The sequence below is a fragment of the Oryx dammah genome, unplaced genomic scaffold, assembly GCF_014754425.2.
Source record: "Oryx dammah isolate SB20612 unplaced genomic scaffold, SCBI_Odam_1.1 HiC_scaffold_4, whole genome shotgun sequence".
NCBI classification, from domain to species: Eukaryota; Metazoa; Chordata; class Mammalia; order Artiodactyla; family Bovidae; genus Oryx; species Oryx dammah.
In genome coordinates, this window is record NW_024070188.1 from 62,853,198 (window position 1) to 62,878,127 (window position 24,930).

The window sequence follows — 24,930 nt, forward strand, 5'->3', positions numbered from 1 at the left end:
ATAGTTTCTGGTCTTAATGTTTAGATCTTTAATCCATTTTGAGTCTGTTCTTGGGTATGATGTTAGAAAGTGTTCTAGCTTCATTCTTTTACAAGTGGTTGACCAGTTTTCCCAGCACCACTTATTAAAGAGATTGTCTTTTCTCCATTGTATATTCTTGCCTCCTTTGTCAAAGATAAGGTGTCCATGGGTGCATGGATTTATCTCTGGGCTTTCTATTTTGTTTCATTGATCTATATTTCTGTCTTTGTGCCAGTACCATGCTGTCTTGATGACTGTAGCTTGGTAGAATAGCCTGAAGTCAGGCAGGTTGATTCCTCCAGTTCCATTCTTCTTTCTCAAGATTGCTTTGGCTCTTCAAGGTTTTTTGTATTTCTATACAAACTGTGGCATTATTTGTTCTAGTTCTGTGAAAAATACTGTTGGTAGCTTGATAGCGATTGCATTGAATCTATAGATTGCTTTGGGTAGTATATTCATTTTCACCATAATTATTCTTCCAGTCCATGAACATGGTATATTTCTACATCTATTTGTGTCCTCCTTGATTTCTTTCATCAGTGCATTGTAGTTTTCTATATATAGGTATTCTGTTTCTTTAGGTAGATGTATTCTTAAGTACTTTATTCTTTTCATTGTAATGGTAAATGTAATTGTTTCCTTAATTTCTCTATTTTCTCATTGTTAGTGTACAGGAATGCAAGGGATTTCTGTGTGTTGATTTTATATCCTGCAACTTTCCTATGTTCATTGATTAATAATTTTCTGGTGGAGTCTTTAGGGTTTTCTATGTAGAGGATCATGTCATCTGCAAACAGTGAAAGTTTTACTTCTTCTTTTCCAATCTGGATTCCTTTTCTTTTTCTGCTCTGATTGCTGTGGCCAAAACTTCCAAAACTATGTTGAATAGTAGTGGTGAGAGTGGGCACATTTGTCTTGTTCCTGACTTTAGGGGAAATGCTTTCAATTTTTCACCATTGAGCAAACTTTTCATTTTATAAATGAGCACACACAGTGAGACCAATTTAAGAAGGGGAAAAGTCATCTCTTGGCTCAGCTGAAAGTTCTAAAGTTCCTAAAGTTTATCAAAATGATTTTTATCAGAAATTGCTCCCTTTAAAAGTTAAAAAGTAAAACAAATATTAGCTCATAAAATACCAAATAGAGGCTTACAGTAAATGACCATTAGCTTAGGAGGTTATTTACATTTTCTCATGGAGAGTTTTCCATTCACAACAGCTGATTTAGCTTTAGAAAGACAAACTGAAAGCACAGCCACATGCAGAGTTTTGAATGGATAGTTCAGTCATCACAAAACAAACTTCTGTAGTTAGGGAATAAGATATAACAGGTTGTGCATTTCTGAGCGATTATAGTTAAAATGCCCAGGGCCAAGAATTCTTCAAGCCACCCAAGCAGTACAATAATTTTCCTGAAGTTCAAAGCCAGGAATGTATATATGAATTAAGCTCTTTCATTTAAAAATGTTTGTTTTTTTAAAAATCTCAAATCCCATGTGTGCCCAAGTTTGAATGTTTGACATCATTGAGAACGAACCAAAGAATTACTATTTGGTTCAACCAGAGAGGCCAAGAACCAACCATGAAAGCCTCAAGAATCAGGGTATTTCTTCTTAAGAATTTATTTCAGAGCTGAAATGCAACAAGTTGAGTTTGCAGGGTGGGGGTGTGGGGAGACTTCTGTAAAATATCATAAAAGTCACTCATTTCAGGAGAAAAGCTACATTTCATTTTGGGATAAGGCATGATGGCTATCTAGCCATTTTCTCTAGGGAACTGAACGTGTCTCAAGACAGTTTCAGCAGATGTAGTTCATGTGTGAAAAACCCAGGCAGCTTCCAAAGCATATATTTAAAGTACAGCGATTGTGAGCTTTCCTTCTAGGTTTCTAAGTCTTCTCTAATAAAAACTAGAAATTAGGTAAGCTAAAGTCTTAGGACTTTATGAAAACAGAACCAGTTCAGAAAACAGGACAGTTTTTTTCAGTAACATAAAACAAACAAAAGGTTAATATTTTTGCATATGATAAACTTATTTATAAATGAATTTTTTAAAACTAAAGTGCATGAATGAACATTTTAAAATTCATAAACATTCTCCTGGGAGACTAGTCAAGTCCCCTATAATTAAGAGAATAATAGACATGCATACCTAACAGAGGGTCCGTAATGGCACCCCTCTCCAGTACTCTTGCCTGGAAAACCCCATGGAAGGAGGCGCCTGGTAGGCTGCAGTCCATGGGGTCACTAAGAGTTGGGCACGACTGAGCGACTTCACTTTCACTTTTCACTTTCATGCATTGGAGAAGGAAATGGCAACCCACTCCAGTATTCTTGCCTGGAGCATCCCAGGGACTGGGGAGCCTGGTGGGCTGCCGTCTATGGGGTCACACAGAGTCAAACACGGCTGAAGTGACCTAGAAGCAGCAGCTGATGTTTATTCATTCAAATAAGAAAGAATAAAATGTCTGGCCAGTTCATCTCAGGGACACAAACATACCCAATGCACATGATGTTAAAAATTAATAAATTTGTAGACCTTTTTTCCTGTTCATTTATTTTCACTTTATTTCATAGAAATACACCTATTGAACCTAGGAGTTTAGAGCTAAAGTCTTTCCTCCCTTACACAGTGAAGAAGAAAGGGGAATGTAACTACATCAACAAATGTAGACTACTGTCAGTGAGTAAAAGAATGTGTGTACACATAATAGAATATTAAATCCATGGTCTCTCTTGAGACCATGGATCCTCAGAATCATGGAAATACAGCTGCTTCTCCAACCTGCTAAGGAGCTCAGAATTTCCACCTTTAAGCTCTGAGAAGTCGTGGTGCCAACAGGAATGTTTCTCAAGAAATGTAACACACTGCAATCTGGTTTCAAAAATGGACGTGAATTGACTTATCAATTCAGCCAGTCTCATAAAAAAAAAAAAAAGTACCCCAGGGAGAGAATGAAAGCCAAAATCCATTTTTTATGGAGATGGTGAGACAGGTGAGGAAAGAAAGCAGAAGTTACAAGGAGGCAGAACGGCAGGCACTACAAACTGGACAAAGGGAACTGAGAGACAAATGAAGAAAAGGGGGGCACATTGAAGGCAAATTTTCATAATGGCTTGTGCTATTCCAAATAACAAGAACTCAATTTATTTCAGTTAGCATCCAGCTTACTGCGGAACCCAACCCCACACGCAACTGGTTCCTAATAACACCCATTTTAGATCTTTTGGTCATCATTCATAGTGGGTCATTAATAGCAGCCTCCACAGAAACAGAAATGAAATCAAGAATTGAATATTTATATACATGATGTCAAATAAAATTCCTTTGCCAAGTATTTCAGCCAAGAGTTGTCAGAAAATTAAACCAGAATTCGTTGAGGAATGGATCTTCTGACAAGTTTCGGATTTCAGTACTGCAAGCTTTCAGGCAAAGGAGGATAAAGAGGAGTTGTACTTGGCACTAAACCAACTTCCTCCCTCTTAGTGGAGGGTCTTTGTTCCTGTTACTAGTGACTCACTGAGTTACCTCAGTGAAGTAAGTCCCTTCCTCATGGTGGGTCTTGGTTTCTCTATTCACCACAGATAATCCCTGTAAAGAACTTGAAGTTCCTAGATAAGAAGTAGAATTTCAGGAAAATTTGGCATCCATAGAGCGATGAAATCTATGACATCATTATCCCAGTTCTCCTTGGAGTCATAGCCCACAAAGAACTTCTATTGTCTTCTCAAAACTAGCCCTGACAATAGCCTTGAAAGTATAAACATCACACTTGAATAATCTCAAAACTGTGCCCAGGATTACTAAACTTTGAAACAAGATTTAAAGCTACCCTGCAATAAATAAACTGCCATACTTACACAAGGCTATTTCAAAATACGTTTAATATGGATTTTCTTTTTCAACAGAGCACAATGCTGGGAAAAGTGGAATGATTGTACAACAGACACAAAATGTTCAATTTCAGTTTAACCTATGATTGCCAGGCCTTAAAATTCTATACACTTTCAAAAATACACTGTGGCTGTTTCTTAAGAAAGACTCATGAACTGAGTTTGAGGTGAGCCAGGTATAGGTTCTCTTCTCAATTATGAAGACTGCTTCTGTCTACTCAGGTTTCTCCTGCCTCTGCCCCCGCCACCCCTGCCCCCGCCACCCCTCTCCACCTCCCTCTCCACACCCCCACCACTATCTTAGGATGTACATCTTTTTCATTATGTGATATAAGAACACAAGCCACAGGCACAGTCCCACAGACTGTGTAACTCCAAGAGGTCAAGTGTGCTCTCTGTATGAAGTTCATGACATGTGAATGTTGGCACCACAACAAAAATTACACATAACTTGGAAATCTCCAAAACACCCCCACATAACCAGAATTCCTTTTCTTTCTGATAAAGAGACCTTATTTTTCTCCTGTGTGTCCACTCAGTGTTAATAATAGTCCTTTCTCTTTGCAGAGTTTTGTTCATCTCGGTAAGCTCTGTCACAGAAGTTAGTTCCTTGTAGGAAGGAAAGTTATGACCAACCTAGATAGCATATTCAAAAGCAGAGACATTACTTTGCCGACTAAGGTCCATCTAGTCAAGGCTATGGTTTTTCCAGTGGTCACGTATGGATGTGAGAGTTGGACTGTGAAGAAGGCTGAGCACCAAAGAACTGATGCTTTTGAACTGTGGTGTTGGAGAAGACTCTTGAGAGTCCCTTGGACTGCAAGGAGATCCAACCAGTCCATTCTGAAGGAGATCAGCCCTGGGATTTCTTTGGAGGGAATGATGCTAAAGCTGAAACTCCAGTACTTTGGCCACCTCACATGAAGAGTTGACTCATTGGAAAAGACTCTGATGCTGGGAAGGATTGGGGGCAGGAGAAGAAGGGGACCACAGAGCGTGAGATGGCTGGATGGCATCATGGACTCGATGGACATGAGTCTGGGTAAACTCCAGGAGTTGGTGATGGACAGGAAAGCCTGGCATGCTGCGATTCATGGAGTCGCAAAGAGTCGGACATGACTGAGCAACTCAACTGAACTGAACTAAAGGCTTGCCTAGAGAATCCCATGGACAGAGGACCCTAGCAGGCTACACTCCATAGGGTCACAAAGAGTTGGACATGACTGAGCGACTAACACAGGCTTTTATATCTCTTCGATTTCAATGCACTGCCCAGATTTCCCCAAATTTTTATCTTCTTTCCCATAAGGAGTTTCTCCTTCTATACTCTCCCTTCCTCTTCCACTCTTTGTTTCTGATTTACCAAGAAAATTTTGATTGGTCTTGCCCATGTGTTAAGTACTAGAAAGGGAAAAGTGCAGAGCCAGAGCTCTGATTCAGAAGGTGGAAAGAACAGTAAAAACTAGAGAAGGGCAGGGCTAAGAAAGCATCCTCATAGAGACCATCATTCTAGTGGTAGAATTATGGAAATGGGGGTAGAACTAAACTGACAGTCACAAACTACTCTGCCTCTGACTGCCATGAAAGAAAGTGAAGTCGCTCAGTCGTGTCTGACTCTTTGCGACCCCATAGACTGTAGCCTACCAGGTTCCTCCACCCATGGTATTTTCCAGGCAAGGATACTGGTGTGGGTTGCCATTTCCTTCTCCAGGGGATCTTCCCCACCCAGGGATCGAACCCAGGTCTCACGCATTGCAGGCAGATGTTTTACCATCTGAGCCACCAGGGAAGTCCTAACTTCCTGACTGCCATGACCTCATTACAAATCCTCATCTTGGCAGACAAGATGGTACAGCAGTGATCTCAGGACAATTGCAAGTGACAGATATAACCATGGTCTTTCAGGCTTGTTGCTCCTGCTATTGCATTCCTAGCTCATGAAACCAGAGAGCAGATGTAAGCCAGAAAAGGGATAGTGGAAGCTACAGGGGAGTTGAGGGGCCATAGCCAGGCAGCGATGCACAGGAGCTGGCAAATTCTGTTTTCAGAGGACCACAAGGGGAGAGTGGTCTGAGGACTGGGGATGATCTTTTACATCCATCATCTTTTATCAGCTTTACTAGCTCAGAAAGTTTTCTGAGGATAAAACCAAGGCCTGTCTGGCTCCTAAGACCACATGCTGCCCCAGGCCAGGGTCCATGTTTTGCTAAGTGACTGCCATAGGCTCAAGAGGTGGGGCCCCTACAAACAGGGGCCCTGAGACTTTAAATCTTATAGGCTCTCTTCTGAGAGTGATTATCAATAGTCAGGACCTAATAGTGTGGGTGTAAGTCAGGCTCAGAGCCAGTCATGGCTCTGTCACTGACTGATCATGCAGAATTTGGGCAAATGGCTTAAACTTCTTAAACATCAATTTCTTCATCTGCAAAGTGGAGCTGTGAGGTTTAAATGGCAGAATGCAAACAGCCTACAACCTGGCACGTAATAAGGACTTGATAAGTATCATCATCATTATTACTATATGCTTGACTATCCATTGTTTCCGTGTTACTTGAGTTGAAAACATTTGTGAATGAGAGGAGAACAAATATCAGGTTAGGAGTTGGAAAAAAAATTCCAGTCATTGGTTTCAAATGACCAGCACCAGCCTTGGAACTTTAGTCACTACTGACTCTTACTTCTAAAAGCCGTTGGAAAAGTACCAACCCCCATGCAGACTCCACCTCATTCTCCGAGAGTTCTTACTTCTTAGAAAAGGAGTATGATTTTCTAACTCAAAACCTGAGATATATGTCCTGACAAGTATTCTTAAGTCTACAAGAGGACAACGGTACAGAATACTTCAGTCTGGTTCTAGTTTAATCATGCTAGAAAATGAGCCCAGTCAAAGGGGACACTAAGGCAATGAAAGGAGTTACTTAGTGGCTCTCTCTCCACAACTCCAAGATGGCTGACACCTATTTCCACAAGACACTCGCTGGGTGAAGACAGTGCTCTTAGCATGCTACTTAATAGGAGAGCTTAGTGATAAAGAACCAGCATGCCTTTGCAGGAGATATGGGTTCCATCCCTCAGTGGGAATATCCCCTGGAGAAGGAAGTGGCAACCCACTCCAGTATTCTTGCCTGGGAAATCTCATGGACCGAGGAGCCTGCCGGGCTACAGTCGATGGGGTCACAAGAGTTGGTCATGACTTAGGGATCAAAACAACACCAATCAAGAGTAAGAGTAATAAGTATTATCAGCCATTGACATCTTGAGGAGAACTATTATCAAGATCCCCTAAAAGGACTCCGAATAACAGCTTAGGGGAATGTGGCAAGGACAGCAAGGAACAAGAAGTGATTTGTAAATTGGTATGATACCTGAATGTGATGCCACCCGGACCCCTGATACGCAGAAATGGAGATGGGAAATCAATCAAGTGAGGGAGGGAGTTGGTAGCGGTTTTGATTCCTAATTTTATCTAAGTCTGGTTTTGCCCCTGTGAATTTCAGGGCCGCGAGGTCTGACGTCACCTCCAGGTAGCCTCCCACCAGCCTGGGGTCCGGGGATGGCAGGAATGCAGCGGGTGAGGACTAAGAGCTGTGACTGCATCTTTTTCTCGAAATCCCCCCAGGGGCCCAGAGTTGGATGCTCCCCTACGGGCTCATCACGTGTGCAGCCCAAGCAGTGCAAACCCAGCAGAGGTCTGTGGTCCCCGGGGCTAGGGTGGTTTTTAGGGTTTTCTTTCTTTATGATTTCCCTTCTTGTTCTCCACAGTTGATGATTTTCTGCAGAAAGACGGCTGAGAAAAAGAACCTATTTCATTTCCAGTTCCCATCACTGCGATTTCCACATGGATGTGACGTTCAGTCCAGCTTCCGAAATGCCCAGTTGACTCACGCGGGGACACCCCGGGGCGGGGCGCAGGAGTTTCTCTGGCAGCGCGGCGGGGCGGGGCGGCGGGGCGGGGTCGGGGCGGGGCGGAGTGCATCTGGCTTCCCGCTCCTGCTGCGCCTCCTGCGCCCCCTAGCGGCGAGATCAGGGCTCCGGGAGTCTGGGGCTCGTGTCACGTGACTGGAAAGTCCCTGGGTGGAAATCCCCGCTGTCCGCGGGCGGTAAAACAGAAAGGGAAAAAAGAGAACTGGCAGTCGGCAGCCTTCGCGGCGGCCAAGTGCGACAAGCTAGGAGGCCTTGGGGGCGGAGCGGCGAGAGCAGCCGCCGGGAGGACTGCGGTGGCAGCAGCAAAGGAGATCTACAGCCCCCGGCCGGCCCGCCGGAGAACTAGACAGAACCAGGCGTCCATGGGGAGCCGTCTCCACCCGGGCCCGACCCGAATTTCGACCCCAGCCTGCGGTGCACGCTTGTCCTGACCTGGACTTGGGATTTCTGAAGAGGATCGCGCGGCCCGAAGAGGTAACCCCGCGTTCCTGTGCCGTGTGCCACGGGCTCTCCCGGGACAAGGGCTGCGGGTGCGAATTTGGCAGCGACCCGCGGGCTGGCCCCGTCGACTTGGCCTGGTTTTGCCGCTGTCCCAGAGGGAAGTTTGTTGGCCGTTTGTGACCCCTGTAGGTTCTGAGCTGCTGAGAGTGGAGGTGGCCGCCAGATGTTGGGGTGACAGCCTGTATTCTAGGATCCAGCCAACTGTTCCTTGCAGCTCATGCAGAGAACTTGAACGGCAGTTGCTTGGGGGAAGAGTCGCCCCCCGGAGCCGCTTGGTCTGGGTGGTCATCGGTGCTTTGCTCATCGGCTTGTCCCTTTTGGAGTCGAGCTCTGCATGCTTTCGGCCACGTAGACCTTGCAGAACCGCCTGGCCTCTTTCCAGATGGTCCAGAGGGGTGGGATGTCGCAGCGGCAGCAAAACCTAGGGGGCGGGGGGCCCGGTCAGCTCTCCTTTCCGGGAGGCCTTGCAGACACTCAGTGCAGCAGTGTCAGAGAAGTATGCATGGAGCAGGAGGTCATCCCCCTGCCTTGGGGGTTGACTCCAGTTTAGAGCATCTGCAAGCCCCTACCCCCAAGTCAGACTGTCTTTGTCAGCCGGGTCGTCCCACATCCTGCCACCTGGCCTTTCAGGAAAGCCCTGGTATTAAGTAAGGAAGGAGCGCAACTCTTGTTGAGACCGCTTTGTTTTCAGTTCTCCCTGCCTCTGATCTTTCCTCGGAAAGCCACGCTGGTCAACTCTCTCGGGGCAGCCTTTTGGGAGAACCAGTGTTTGAGTCCTCTGGACCAGAGCCCCAATGTCCCAGATTATTAAGCAGCCAGTTACTGCTTCATTCTTGTGTCCTAAGGTGCTTCTTTATTTTTTTTTTCCAATTCTTTGTACAATTTTTGAGTTTTTGAAGTAGTACTTTCTGAAAATTTAATATCTGTTGGTAGGCCAATGAGGTATCAGACACATGAAAGAAATGTTATGGGTGATATTGTCTTTACGTATAAGGACATTACATTCATAGCTCAGAAATTCTTTATCACAAGTCAGATTATTCTTTAATCCCAAGTGTGGAGAAGTCTAAGTCCTGGACACTTAGGCAATGGGCATTGATTTCTTTTAAGGAGGCAATGCTGCAGGCCATTCAAGGCTACACACCAGTGAATGAGGTGACGCTGGGCTGTCCGATACTGACATTTGCATGTCTTGCCTGTGGTTCTAGCGCTCATTGTTTGAAAGATCTTAGGTGCAGAAGAGATAATAGAAGAGTCAGAGAAGCAAAAAGAGGCTACACTTAGTTTGTTTCGGATCTTCTTGCCTGTTTCCATGTGAGAGCAGCAGGCACTGCAGCCACAGGTGTGGTGTTGTGAGATTAACAAGGGGGTGGGTTTGGAAGACAGGGCTTTTAGGCAAAGCCCTGCCCTTGGATGGCGTGGGAGCTACCTGAGCAGGACCAGTACTGCAGGTGCTGTAGCTGGAGACTAAGATAGTCATGTGACTTCATGCTGGGGAATAAGGTTATCTTTGATCTTTTGCCTCAGCATCAAGCGGATGGTCAGGCAGTAGAAGTATGTGGTCAGGCCATGCTTGCTGAGTGATGGATGGACAAATGAATGACATCATGAAAGAGGCTTTTGCCACGCCACCAAGGGGGAGCGTGTGTGATGTTTTTGTCCCTTAGTTGTGTCTGTGGCCTTGCCATGCTTTTGCCCAATTCCACCTGCAAGGAATGTCTGACGTCAAAAAGGAGAGATTACTATTTGACCCAGAGAATGACTTCTTCCAGGCATCACCTAGCTATCAGATTAGGAAACCTGATCTAAATCTACCACCAGAAGACTCCTCAGAAGCAACCTCGGAGTCATCTAGTCCACCTGTCTCCCTGGAGTGGGCCATGAGAATTTAGACCATTTTATCAATGTCTTTAAGAAAGCTGAGACCTACCCCAGACAGGCTTTCTTGTAACATAGGTTTCTTCTCCCTCTTAACTTGGTTTAACTTCTTTGCCATCTAGAGTCTTGCCCTGGAAAACAGTATGCCTAGAGGCTCAGTTCCTGCTCTGAAACTGTCTTTGTCCTCATCTTGGAAATTTGGATGGATGGCAGGGCACTCTGCTCAGGGTCAGTGAATGTCAGCTGGCTCTCCACAAAGACATGAGCTGTAAAGTCCCACGTTAAATCGATTCACATCTTCCCATGCTGTTGTCATGGATTGGAGATGCTCGGGTTATCCCCCTCCTCTTTCATTTGTCCCGAGTGGCCCCCTCTGGCTGCAGTTTCTTTCCTTGTCTGCATCCAAACTTTTATTTCTTTCCACTGGTTGATTGTGCTTGAAGATTTCAGGATGAAGACAGGGTGAGAAATCAATCTGAGTATTGGTAGCTGGAAGACGATGATAAAATTGTGTTGGCGGTTGAGTTTAAGTAGTACAGTTAATTCCATCATTACATAGAATATAATTCTATGCTTTTACTATCTGCCCTTGGAAGTATAGGATTTATTATTCTAGTATTGTTATTATTCTAATTCTTCTTCTGATGTTGTAAAGTTCAGTGGGGAGGTTCTGAAAGACTGCTAACTGTTTGCTCTTAAAATTGGAAAGCATCTTGCTGGGAGTAGACTTTTTTGTTGGTTATAAAACATTCAGTTTAACTCTCTATGTAAATATATAAATAGCATTTTATAAGTAAATGCTTTATAAATGTTCCTTTTTGGGAGAAAACTCCAATCGACAGCCTACATAGCAGCATAAAGTTGCAGGATTTTTCACAAAATATTTGTTGTCTTTCCAGTATAGGGAGGGAGTGCTTGAAAGAGGTAAATCAAGACATGGACTAAAAAGAAGGGTTGCTTGGTGGTGCTCTTAGAAGAGGAGCTGACTTGTCAGGGCTACATTATGCCTATAACCAGCATTCAGGGCACCTCAAATCCAGTGTTTGCCCCCAGAACAGCATCAGGATGAGATGGGAGTTTCAGTCAGTTAGAAGGCACCATACCTGTTGCTAACAGACAAGCTTGGCTCCCTGACAAACGTTACTGAAAACACGGGTTATTCCCCTCCTCCTCATTGCCCACTCCTTCTCTTGTTTAGACTAATCTTTAAAAATGATGTAACTTAAAACTGTCCAGTGTGAGTTCATCTTTGGGGCCAGCTAGTATCCTGGGCGTAGAGGTGACTAAGATCTTTTGCCTGCTGCTCAGGGTAATGACAAGATCAGACGGTGGGGTTTCCTGCAGGCAGGTATATAGGAGTCATATCAAAGTCAGACTAACAGCGTGGGGTTTTCTTTCCCTCCTCTTCAGGTATTGGAGAGCACCATGGCTGAGCAACTCCTTCCTCTGGCCTTGTATTTGAGCAATATGCGGAAAGCTGTGAAGATACGAGAGAGAACGCCAGCAGATATTTTTAAACCTACCAATGGAATCATTCACCATTTTAAATCCATGCACCGATACACTCTGGAAATGTTCAGAACTTGCCAGTTTTGTCCACAGTTTCGGGAGATCATCCACAATGCTCTCATTGACAGAAACATCCAGGCTTCCCTGGAAAGCCAGAAGAAGCTCAACTGGTGTCGGGAAGTCAGGAGGCTTGTGGCCCTGAAAACAAATGGTAAGATGTGCTCTTGTCTAGGCGTTGAGGTGGCTCCTACCGTGCTGCATCCCTATTTATTAAAAGGCACCGGGCCCAAATCAAATCTCTGAAGGCTGTAGGCACTGTAGTATAGAGACACTCTGAGGAGCATGTGACAAAGGCAAGCTTGCTTTGTGAGTGTTTGAATTAGGGGTGATTTCTAGTGCATGTTAGAGCGCAGAGCACACTGAACCTTGGAGAGTGCATTTCTGGACACTGTGTGTTAGGCGTATGTGTAGGGTATGTAGGTATGACTTCTGTATCTAATTCTTGTGACTGTTTAATCATCTGTGAAATACCCTTCCCTCACGAGTAATGGAAATATCAAAAGGCTTTAAAAAGTTGAGAAGAAAAGCATGGTGTGAAAATCAATAGTGTTTTCCACTGTCATTAGAAAATGCTCGTGATGATGGCCTTACACTTCTTGAATCGATGGCATTTTATGGGTTAACCACTGGCTGTTGTCAGCTCCTCCCTTAGCTAGGTTCTGTTGCCTGCAGTCCCAAGATACTAACTAGACAGATAAACCTGAGTTCTTAGCACAGGTTTTAGTCCTCTATTTCACTCTTTTTAGGGATTCCTAGTACTGTACTGCATTTCTTGCTATCTGTGACTGTCTGCCCAATGGCTGTTTACGACTCATTGCTGTTTCCTGTTCTAAACTTCACTGTTTTTTTTTTAATTATTTCCTTTGAGCAAGAGTATGCACATCACAGAAACATTCAAGCCTAGTGTTAAGTGTAGAAACAAAATTCTACTTTATAAATGTAGTTAATTATTACAAGAAGCAGTAGACTGCTTATTATCTAGGTAAAAGAAGGAAACTCCTGTCCTTAGGTCAGTGACAATCCTAAACCGTCCCAATTATTTTGATTGATATACATCTAAGGGCAAAATAATACATCTTCATTGACAGTGAGACCAGATGATAAGTATGTTGTTAACTTAAATGAATTGGTACATTCACTTTGGCGGTTTTTGACTTGGATAACTTGGCACAATTGAGGGACATAACTTTTTGCTTGGGTTTTGGGAGTTAAGTGCATCACCTCAACATCGTGCTTTTATTTTTGAAGCATAGATTCTTAGAAACATAGAAAGAAAACGGAGGCTACCTAGTGTTTACACTGGTTTTGGCATTAAATCAAGAGATGCTTAGAAGTAGGTAATTATGTTAAGTCATCATCAAGGGGTTTATATTCCTGACAGTTTGTGGTTTTAACTCTCCCATTTTGTTACAAAAAGAGGTGGAGTCAACTTTGGGAGAGTTGAAAAGAAGAGATTCTGCCAAATTAGAAATGTGGTAATAGGAAAAATACCATTTTATCATGAACTGAGCTGGGATTTTAGGTTCAACTTGCTCTAGTTCCTTAAGGGAAAAAATGGAATATAAAAAGTAAATACTTGTCTTGCAAAGATATGCATTTAAGTCAAGAATTCACACTACAAATAAAACTACAAAGCAAGTGCATTTTGATATCATTTTCTGAGAGATGGGAGTTTTTAGGCTCAGAGTCCTTTTATTTCACCACTTACAAGAAAATTCCTTAAAAATCTGGAAAAGAAAGAAAAGATATTTAGGGGAAGAGGAAAACAAACGACTTTTCCTTTCTGATTTTTATTAGCACCATTTTTTTTTTTTTAAGTCTTCCCCCTATAGGAAGGCTCTTCAAAGTCAGTGGTCTATTTGGGGAGGGGGTGATTCACAAGTTTGCATTTGAGGATATGAGACTGCGGTGAATGAGGAAGGGAGTAGGTGGCATAAAATTGAAACTTCATTTGAAAAATTCCAGCGTCTATTGGCTGCAGCGATTTCACTTGTATAATGAGTAGCCCTATTCCAGCTCACCCTGACCACACCCACTTGGAAAGTCCAGGGTGCACTTCGCATTTTAAATGTCTGCACACCAGAACAAAAAGTACAATAGCTGTTGCTCAATTGCTAGTCAAATAACTTAGCACTGGGGAATTCCAGATGTTACTTAGGGAATTTTATGCTGGTGCATCTCAATAAAGAACTGAAAGTAAGCACAAGAAGAAGAAAAAAAGCCTTATCTTTGCTCTAGATTTTGCAAAGGGGAAATTTCAACAGCTTGCAATTGTTGCCACACTTTTGCCAAGACACAAGGCTTGAGCGATCTTTTTGGTTCATTTGTTTGAATGTTTATTTAGCTAGTTTTTCTGACTATGTAAACTGAAAGGATATTGGCTGTGAATATGTTTGAGGGTGGTGGTGGTGTTGTTGTTTACAGTTGACTATAATTAGGACATGATAAAATTTCAAATAGCTTCATTGCCCCATACAGCAATGTAAGGAAATAATTGAACTTTTCTTTATAAAAACAATTATGCACTTCCCAGAAGAGCCTAAGGAGTTAACTTTTTTAATATTAAACATTTTTCTGAAACGTTTATTCTTTGGAGGCCAAAAAAAAATGCCATTTCATGAGTTGTGGATTTTTAACCTATAAAAGTAACAAAGTGGCAGATTAAAATTAGACCTATCTTTTTCCCAAAAAGCTCAGAGTTCTTAAAGTGCCAGCCATAAACACTGAATCAATTTTCAAATGTAGACATCTAGACACTCTTCAACTCTGAAAAGGGACTCTAATTGCTAACAGGCTGGTTCACACAAGGCATTTATGGGAGATGGGGGTGAGCAGGCTAGTAGGTAATTCCGTCTCAATCCCATTTTATAAATGAGGAGAGGAAACTCCCAGGCCCTGCATGCTGTGGTGGACTGGTCAAGTCATTTACCCCTGAGTCATGGCCAGACGGTCCCTGTCTAGTAAGCGGAGCCAGACCAGCTTCCTGGTTTGAGCATGTTGCTCTGGGTGTACTCTCTCAGGGTCAGAGAGCAATAGGACCAGCATCTGAGCCAGAAAATCAAGGCTTGTTAGGAAGGGACTTCAGAGATCATAACCCAATACCCTCATCTCACAAAGAGGAAGAATACTCAGAGGTTAAAAAATTCCCCACCGAGGGCAGAACCAGACTGGAGTCAAGGTCTCCAGACTCTCAGTCCTTGGTTCCTTGGGCTTTGTTAGTAGCATTCATTAAACAGAAGAGTTACAAGAAAGATTTTTTATTTTTCCCTTAAAGCTAGCTGGTCCTTTGACAGGGAGGTGGGAAGGGGATTCAGGATTGGGAACACGTGTACACCCATGGTGGATTCATGTTGATGTATGGCAAAACCAATTCAATATTGTAAAGTAATTAGCCTCCAATTAAAATAAATAGATTTAAATTTAAAAAAAGAAAGAAACTAAACCATTGGCATTTCTCACAAGCACTACTGGGTCCCCACTTATGGTAGCAGAGAGGCTGGTTTATTCTGGAAACCTCTGCTAGGCCTTAAATGCGGATTGCTAAAATTTGCTTCCCTTCTGTCCTCAGGTGACGGAAACTGCCTCATGCACGCGGCTTCCCAGTACATGTGGGGTGTTCAGGACACAGACTTGGTCCTGAGGAAGGTGCTCTTCAGCACCCTCAAGGAGACGGACACACGCAACTTTAAATTCCGCTGGCAGCTGGAGTCTCTTAAGTCTCAGGAATTCGTGGAAACTGGGCTTTGCTACGACACCCGGGTATGTTGGGGTTCCTCCTCAAGCATCTATCGACAGAGCTCCATGGTGGGAAAACTGCACCTCCGACCAGTACCTGCTGTCAGGGAGCATATGGTTTGCTGGGTCACGTGAACTTGGCTAAGCAGAGTCAATGGAAAACACCAGAAACCTCCCGTGGGATGAACCCAAGGCCCTTGTCACTGCTGGGAGGCTCCCAGGCAGCATCTTCCCAGCTGGAGAGTCATTCTAGAATGATCTTTCTGATCACGGGTTTCCCTGTGGCATTTTGGCTGTTTGGGGAGTTTGATGACCCTTGCTTGCTTTACTGAGCCCGCCAGTCAGATTCAGAGGGCGCCTCCCCATCTTTGGTCACAGGCTGGGACTCTGTGTACAAGGAGCTCAGCGTGGTGTTTCAGCAGGGATTTTTCTGAAAGCAGGTGCTGTCCCCCTGCTCCTCTGCTTCTGAGTTTGCCTTGTAATGGGAAAAAGTAAAGGAAGAAAACCAGAATTGGGGGGAAATTGGGTGATCATTTGAGTGATGATCTTAAGAAAGGGTAAAAGTAAGCTCAGTGATACAGTGAATAATTGTAGAGTGGAGCCAAAGTTGTTTTCTAATGCAGAATGCATTCAATAGTTTCTTTCCTCTCCCCTTAGAATTGGACCGATGAATGGGACAGCCTCGTCAAGATGGCATCCGCAGGCACACCTGCAGCCCGAGGTGGACTGCAGTATCATTCACTGGAAGAAATACACATATTTGTCCTTTGCAACATCCTCAGAAGGCCAATCATTGTCATTTCAGGTGAGATGCCTGCTGATGGCTTATCTGTATTTAGGTGCCTTTCAGCTTTAATCCCTTACCTCTTAGCGTGACCCAAGTTCCAAGCACCCATAGCTAAATGGACTCCCATGAAAGTCTCAGAGGGCCTTATCTTTTCTTTCTCTTTCCTTAAACAGACAAAATGCTGAGAAGTTTGGAATCAGGTTCCAATTTTGCTCCTCTGAAGGTGGGTGGGATTTACCTGCCTCTGCACTGGCCTGCCCAGGAATGCTACAGATACCCCATTGTGCTCGGCTATGACAGCCAACACTTTGTACCCCTGGTGACCATGAAGGACAGTGGACCTGGTGAGAAAACCAAGCATCTATTCACATTTGTAACTGCTTCTGAATCCTGCTACACCCTGTTCTTACTGAATGTCAGGGTTTGCTCTTTGGCTCATTTTTGAAAGCCTCATTTAAGTATATTAGTTTTATTTAAATATAGTATTCTGTCATTTGTTTGATTAGCAACAATAATGCACTCGCACTAATCATAATGCCCCCCCCCGTCCCCTCTTGTTTTGTGTGTCGTTTGGGACCGACTTTGAGCATGTTAGTGGCAAATAGGAGATAATGTCTATTACTGCCACCATTTCTTAATTAACCCATAATACAGTGCCTGGCCTGGGGCAAGTAAATGTCTGGCAGGCTAGCTATTACTGTACTAGCTTAATGTGGAACTAATGGGGTACTTGATAAATGCTTTAGGTACAATATTTTATTTCATCTTCACAGCATCCATGTGGATGCTATAAGCACTGATAGCCTTACTGTACAGATGAGGCACCTGAAGCTCAGAGAAGTTAAGTAACTTCCCTAATGTCACAGAGCTGGATAGTGGCAGAGTCAGAATCTGAACTCAGGTCAGTCTGAATCTGAAATGCAGTAATTTAACCAGTAAGACCCGCTGCTTGGAGGCTGCTTTATATTCTGTGAACTTCCTGGAAACAGTATATTTTATATTAGAGTTTAGCACAGTTTGTTTCCCCATTTGATTTTGTGGCTAGATAATACTTTTCCATTCTGTAATTGTATCCTTTCTGCATTTTCAAAATGCAGTCGTTTTATATATATATGACCTCACACAAAATCTTGTTTAGTAGAATCATTTTGCTTACGTGTTATTTCTTTTTCCCTCAGAAATCCGAGCTGTTCCACTTGTTAACAGAGAGCGAGGACGATTTGAAGACTTAAAAGTTCACTTTTTGACAGTTCCTGAAAATGAGATGAAGGAAAATCTCCTGAAAGAGTACTTGATGGTGGTAGAAATCCCCGTTCAGGGCTGGGACCATGGCACCACCCATTTAATTAATGCTGCAAAGTAAGCAGTTTGTTTTTGGCTCTATCCTGTGTCATCTTTAAGCTGCTTCTGCCTCAGAGACCAATAGTAAAGTTATTTGAAGCCAGTTTCCTCCAACGTGAAACAAATTTAGGGGCTTGTGTGTGTCAGAGACAATCAGCTTAAGCGGCACTGACTGGTTTTCAAATGAAAATAAGGAATTTTTCCAGAGGATTGTCCTGTGTATCTGGATGCTTGGAAGCCAGCATTGTGGCTTCAAAAAGTGCGTTCACATCAAGGATACTTTGTTTTCTTTTAATTGCCCTAGTGCTAGACTAACAAGTGAAAATTCTTAGAAACAAAAGCCTCATTCTCCTGGCTTCTGGGTAAGGCAGACACATCACGTGCAGGCTGGGCTGTAGAATGTGTTTCTGTAGCAGCCACATGAGTTGGCCACGTGGATCAGGGAGGAGAGACCCAGAGTGCGGGTTTATAGGTATCAAGATTGTAAACACTGGCTTGATGATAAAGAGATGCCTGTTTCCTAGAACTTGAAGTGCACAACACCGAGAAGGCCTAAGCTAAACAATTTCTCAGCGTGGAGATGAACAAATTTCAGTGAATCAGAAGTCAGTACAGAGTGCCTGTGGGTGCGTCTGCCTCTTAGTTACTGCTCATGGCAGTTAACACTGATAGGCACCAGATGCACATTTAAAATTAATAGCAGCAAAATATGGAATGCAACCTTCCCATACAGTTTGTGCTGGAAAGTAGACTTGTCCCAAATGAATACCCTGAGTAATGTTTCAGTAGAAATTTGATCTCTGAGAATTTAGATAGTAAAAGTAACTATTTCAAAGAGGAATAGAGTAAGTATAGAAGCAGTCCCCAAGTAACCCCTTTCTTTAGCATTATCTGTAATTTGGGGTGGACCAAAATTAATTAAATGAGACTGATTCTCAGAATAGTGATGTCTTCTCAGCATTACTGGACTGTGTTACGTTAGAAGTGCAAACTATCACAGACTGCATTTCAGTGGGTGGGTAGAAAGTTATTGCCACAGTCCATATTTTCAGTTTGCTCTATGAGCCAATGATGTAAAATTGTGTGTGTGCGTGTGTGTGTGTGTGTGTGTGAAGTCTCATATTTTTCCTTTGGTTCTTTAGGTTGGACGAAGCTAACTTACCCAAAGAAATAAACCTGGTAGATGATTACTTTGAACTTGTCCAGCACGAGTACAAGAAGTGGCAGGAAAACAATGAGCAGGGACAGAGAGACACACACCCCCAGAATCCTCTGGACCCTGCCATCCCCCAGCTTTCTCTCATGGAAATCAAATGTGAGACACCCAACTGCCCATTCTTCATGTCTGTGAACACCCAGCCTTTGTGCCACGAGTGCTCAGAAAGGCGGCAAAAGAACCAAACGAAAGTCCCAAAGCCCACCTCCAAGCCGGGCCCCGAGCTGCTCCCCGGCCTGGTGCTTGGAACCTCCCGGGGGGAAGTCTGGAGTCCGGCGGAGCCCGCCGGAGGCCCCCATTCAGCCCCTCCGACGGCACCCAGCCTCTTCCTCTTCAGCGAGACCACAGCTATGAAGTGCAGGAGCCCCGGCTGCCCCTTTACCCTCAACGTGCAGCACAACGGCTTCTGTGAGCGATGCCACAATGCCCGGCAGCTGCCAGCAGGCCGCCCTGCGGACCCCACGCGGCTTCCTGACCCGAGTAAGTGCCGAGCCTGCCTCCAGGATGTCACCAGGACGTTTAATGGCATCTGCAGTACTTGCTTTAAAAGGACTACAGCCGAGGCTGCCCCAAACCTCACCTCCAGTGGTTCCCTGTCCTGCCACCAGCGCTCCAAGTCTGACCCCTCACAGCTGGCCCAGAGCCTGTCCCCACATGCCTGCCGCAGAGCCGGGCCTGAGGTGCCCTCTGGTCACCACTCCCCGGCCCCAAGGACTCCAGGGGACAGGATGGGGACCAGCAAGTGCAGGAAAGCGGGCTGCATGTACTTTGGGACCCCAGAGAACAAAGGCTTTTGCACACTGTGTTTCATCGAGTACAGAGAAAATAAACGTGAGTGTGATGATGGGTTTCCTCTCCTCTGTTTAAAAACTCCCGAGTCGAAGGCTGTATGCCCCTTAACTTCAAGAAGGGAGCCCCTCTGGGCCATGGGGGAGAGTGTGGCTTGCCTGGGGGCAGAATCCCAGTAGGTCTTCCAGCACGCTTGGAAGTGAAAGCACAAAATAGCATGTTCCAGGACCCACAGAGCTCTGTGCAGAGTTCAGAGAATTTGTTTTATAAGGTCATGCAATGCAGTGTTTATAAGGTAGAGTTCAAACAAGACTTCTTTTGAAACTCAAGCGAACTAGAGAAAATTCAAAATCTGAAGAGCAGTAACTGAAAAGAGGGCTTCCCTGGTTTCTCCAATGGTAAAGAATCCTCCTTCAATGTGGGAGACCTGGGTCTGATCCCTGGTTTGGGAAGATCCCCTGGAGAAGGGAATAGCTACCCACTCCAGTATTCTTGCCTGGAGAATTCCATGGACAGAGGAGCCTGGCGGGCTACAGTCCATGGGGTCACAAAGAGCCTGACATGACTGAGCGACTAACACTTTAGGGCTTCCCTGGTTGCTCAGAGAGTAAAGAGTTTGCGTGCAATGCAGGAGACCCAGGTTCAATCCCTGGGTCAGGAAGATACCCTGGAGAAGGACATGGCAACCCACTCCAGTATTCTTGCCTAGAGAATCCCATGGGCAGAGGAGCCTGGCGGGCTACAGTCCATGAGGTCACAAAGCGTCAGACATAACTGAGCGACTGACACACACAGACAGCTGCAAAGAGGGCGGTCTCCACTGACTATATAAGAATGCCTTTGTGGTTTTATAAATATCAAATCTGAAAAAAGGATGGGCACTGAATGTCTCTGCTTGTTCTGTGGCTGTGACCTACCCGTATAGCATGTTCCAAAGGGAGAGACTTGTAGAGTCAAAGATGTTTTAATTACAGTATTATTTTTGTTGTTTAGTTTGCTGAGTGTCTGAAAGGTTGCTCTCCTAGAGTGCAACCGGCCTAATCTGTGTCAGAAAACTGTCCTTCTGCTGGGTGGCCCATACATGTTCCTGATGAGCCTCTACTCTCTTGCAGATTTAGTCGCTGCCTCCGGGAAAGCCAGTCCCACAGCCTCCAGGTTCCAGAACGCAGTCCCCTGCCTTGGCAGGGAATGTGGTGCTCTTGGTAGTACCGTGTTTGAAGGATACTGTCAGAAGTGTTTCATTGAAGCTCAGAATCAGAGATTCCATGAAGCAAAAAGGACTGAAGAGCAGCTGGTGAGACCTCTCGAGGGACTTCCCCCTCTCCTGCAGGCCCGGCCTCCTTCCCGGGGTGATAAGCAGGCTTTTCTCCCTGCCGAGTTCCAGGGAAAAACCAGGGGAAAAGTCAGCCTGGCCCCCAGGCTTGGACGTGCAGCAGTTCCTATTGATTTTCCTGGCCTAAGTTTACTTTTGAATTCATTTGAAGAAGCAAATGAAACTAGCCATGGAATAAAACCCATGAAAGCCTCTGAGAAGCCAGATGGTGATCAGAGACTTCTTGGATTTGTAGCAGAAGTACAGACCTCTTAGTGGCCAGCAGGCTTCCTTAACTAATAACTAATCCTCTGTCATGAGATCCAAGGAGGAAGCAGATTGCCCCAGGTGCCTCCACTTACTGGCCAAAAGAAAGCAAGCATTTACTGACAGATGCCTTGCCTGTTGGTTGTTGGATGGTAGAGAATCTGTCTGAGTGAGGATAGCTTAGTATTCACGGAATTACTATTCATGCGATTACTATTCACGCAAACAGAAGCTGGCCTCTGTGTTAGGGTTGGTGGTTTCCCTGGGCCTCCCTGGGGCCAAGGTCTGATTTCATGGGATGGGGAAAAGCGGTCCTTGGAGACTCCAGTCCACAGGCTGCCACCTGTCCCCTTGCCCAGGCGGATGCCCCTCACTTTACCAGGCCCTTTGTAGGACCCACACTGTCAGTTGAACAGGGCACCGTGTTCTCCCTGCAACGCATGATGACAGTTCTCTCTGCTCTCTCCACCCAGAGGTCAAGCCAGCGCAGAGACTTGCCCCGAGCCTCACAGAGTGCCTCCAGGTCCAAGTGTGCACGGGCCACCTGCCGGAATGTGCTGGCCTGCTGCAGCCAGGAGCTCTGCATGGAGTGCCAGCACCTCGGCCAGCGAGCAGGCACCAGCGCCCGTAGGCCAGAGCACACCCCCGAGGAGCCCCCAACGCAGCGCTGCCGGGCCCCCGCCTGCGACCACTTTGGCAACACCAAGTGCAATGGCTACTGCAATGAGTGCTTTCAGTTCAAGCAGATGTACGGCTAACCCAACCCAGCGGGCCAACCCCAGGCCCGGAAGGGCCTAGAGCCTTAGCCTGTGGAGTGCCATTCTCTCTCGGCACCCTGGTGCCGCTCCGAGGGCCCTACCCTGCAGGGTGGGCCTGGGCTGTCTGTAAGCCGGGGACGAAAGAAGGGCTCGGTCACCAGCCAGGAATCTGAGCAAAACGTGTGACAGGCCGCGGGTTGCACGGGGTCAGCCCGGAGCTGCTGCTCCTCCTCCCCTTCCGAGCAGACGGCTGGGAACCTCCAAGCCAGAACTGCCCCACCATCTTTAGAGAAAAGGGAAAAGACGCAGGATCCAGCTGGACTGGGAAACCCAGAGCCAGTCCCCTGCCCTCCCTCAGCGTCTCTCGGAGACCGGGAGCTGAGGCCTCAGGGCCCGCAGGCCCTCTGCTGGAAACTCAGGAAGCTCAGGGAGCACGGACAGACTCAGGGCGTCAGTCGGTCGCGGATTCTCCCTACCGGCCTCACTCCTCTCCCACGGACACGGCAGAAGCAGAACCATCCACAGACTGTGATGCTGAGGCTGCTCACATTCATAAAGAAAAGCAAACCAGCTGCTCTTTACAATACGCACCTTTCAAGACTCAGAACATCTTAGCGGGCAGATGTGTAACTCTTGGTTACAGCTGTCTTCTAAAGTTAACTCGAACTGAGGTGTGCATACATTGTGTACATATATCACAGCCCCTTATATTCTGTATGAGGGAAATTTTTTTTTTTTTTGGTCATGTTGAGATGCTGCCCTAGAAGTTTTAAGTAAGAGGACTGACTAATAATAATAACCTATTTTCTGGTTGTTGTTGGAGCAGGCACCTCTCATAGACGTAGCTTGCATGAACTCCACCAGCTGCTTTGTGAAATGGAAATTCCTGTGTAAATCACTTTATTTATTTTATTACAAACTTTAAGGTTATTTAAGTGAAGATGTTTCTTCTGGTCTTCAGAAAATGCTGTAGGGTCCTCTTGAGATAACATAAGACTGACTATCAGAAGCAGGCAAGTTTCTGATCATGGTGGGGGAGTTGGTCTTCTCCATGTACTCTGCTTGCCTTCCCTAGGAAAGAAACAGTCTCTTCCACAGTAAATCCATTGAAATCTCACGCTTTCTCGTGAGACTTTTGGCCAGAGCCACTTCCCAGCCCTTCAGTGAGAAACCATTCTCCAAGTGTATAAATGGTTCTGTGTATCCTACCTCCTCAGAGAGACGATTGGGAAGGAGCAGAGATGAGATCAGGGAAGGTCACGGGGAAAGATGTTGCCTTTGACGAAGGGTTTGTTTGCTGTGTTAATGCTGTGTCCTGGGGTGCAGGGCAGTGACCTCGCAGCCAGCTTAGCATTGGAACAGCACAGCCTTGTAATCGTGAGTGTGAGGAAACCTCTCTCTGTCCTTGGCCTGCAGTTTCTCTATGTGTTTTGTGTTACTGTCATACTTGTGCTAGGAAAAAAAAAAAAAAAAAGGGAAGCACATTGTCCCCAGAAGTAAAGGCTGCTATTTTTTGTTGTTGGTCTGGACTTATGACCTGAAAATCTTGGCAATCTGTACCTAATGCTCTATAGCCTTTACTGGTCTGACATGATGTGTTTTCCTCACCTGTCCCCTTGGCATATCCCTTTATGTCTTTCTAAAGATTTCAAATAAACGTCAGTGTTTTCATTCAGTTCTTTTAAAGTTTCTATTTTAATATTTTATGTGTATCAATATTTTCATTCTTAATGTGAATAAATGGAATTATTTATGCTTATTATACAAAACATTTGAAATTTGCACATTTAATTGTCTCTAATAGAAAACCATTGACTCTCCTCTATTGGCTTTCTTCAAGTTTTCCTAAATTTAAATGTAACTTTTCACAAAAGTCAAAATTAAAAAGTAAATTATTTAAGAGCAAATTTGGATGTTTTCTATTTACAAATGATGAAAGAAAAGGGCCCCCCATATTAAGACCATGCTTCCCAAACAGTTGTTTTAATGTGCACTGGTCAGGGGGTACATCTCTCACCCATAGGTAGTAAGAGAACCTGCTCTTAAGGGTAAAGCCTCTGGTTTAACAGGGAAGACACTGAGACCCAGAGGGGAGGTGGGCAGGACCTGCCAGTGCCTGTTCCCATGAGAAGCTAGGTCCCTGCGCTCCTACAAAGGCTCCTGCCTTCAGCCTTACTGAAGTGCAGAGAGTGCAGACAAGAGAAAGAAGCAGAGAGAGACAGAAAAGCAAAGAAATCAGACGGGAGGAAGGAGTGTAAGACTCCTGGGTCAGATCTCAGAAGAGGTGACCTACGGCTGTGCTGGCCATGAGGACTGGTGACCCAAGTGTCCTGGCAGATTATAAATGGCCTAGTGTTCCATCCAATACAAGTATGCCCATAGAATATCAATGCTGAAGAACTGTGCAGCTCCTGGAATCTTTTTTTTTTTTAAGCTCCTCAGGAGATTCTGATCATCAGCCATATTTTAGAATCATGCCTTTAAAGAAATATTTATAATATTTTTAAACTTACTGTGGGAAATTTTAACATATGAGAAGTATGTTGTTGAGAGGACAAAGTAGTTGAGAGTGTTATGAACCCTCATATGTCCATCCAGTTTCAACAATCAACACCTTGCCAAATTTGTTTCATTTGTCACCTCTCTCTCTTTTTTTTTTTAACTATTTCAAAGCAAATTTCAGATACTGTGTTCTCACACTCACCAATATATCAAGCATATATCTCTAATCTATAAAATTATATTCTTTTTCCTATAACCACCATTACTACCCCTGGCTAAATTACTCTTAATAACATCCAATCCTAAGTATGTATTCCATAATAATTTCACAGATTGTCTACTATACAGAGTCCTATTGCTTTGGGTTACTAACATTTCTTAAGACTCTCTTATTCTTTAACACTTCCTCTTTAAAATGTCATGCTATTTGTTCAGGCA

The 24,930-nt window shown here is 44.7% G+C and overlaps 1 protein-coding gene across 1 annotated transcript; it reads left to right on the forward strand.

The window, feature by feature from the left end:
• The first annotated feature begins 8,035 nt into the window (after positions 1-8,035).
• On the forward strand, positions 8,036-23,892 carry TNFAIP3 (TNF alpha induced protein 3). Its single transcript, XM_040239323.1, has 9 exons — positions 8,036-8,311; positions 11,627-11,936; positions 15,354-15,544; positions 16,178-16,325; positions 16,481-16,651; positions 17,486-17,666; positions 18,791-19,695; positions 20,766-20,947; positions 21,706-23,892. The coding sequence occupies exons 2-9, from the start codon at positions 11,642-11,644 to the stop codon at positions 21,988-21,990; spliced, it is 2,358 nt and encodes a 785-aa protein (XP_040095257.1). The 5' UTR covers positions 8,036-8,311; positions 11,627-11,641; the 3' UTR covers positions 21,991-23,892.
• Positions 23,893-24,930: the final 1,038 nt, after the last annotated feature.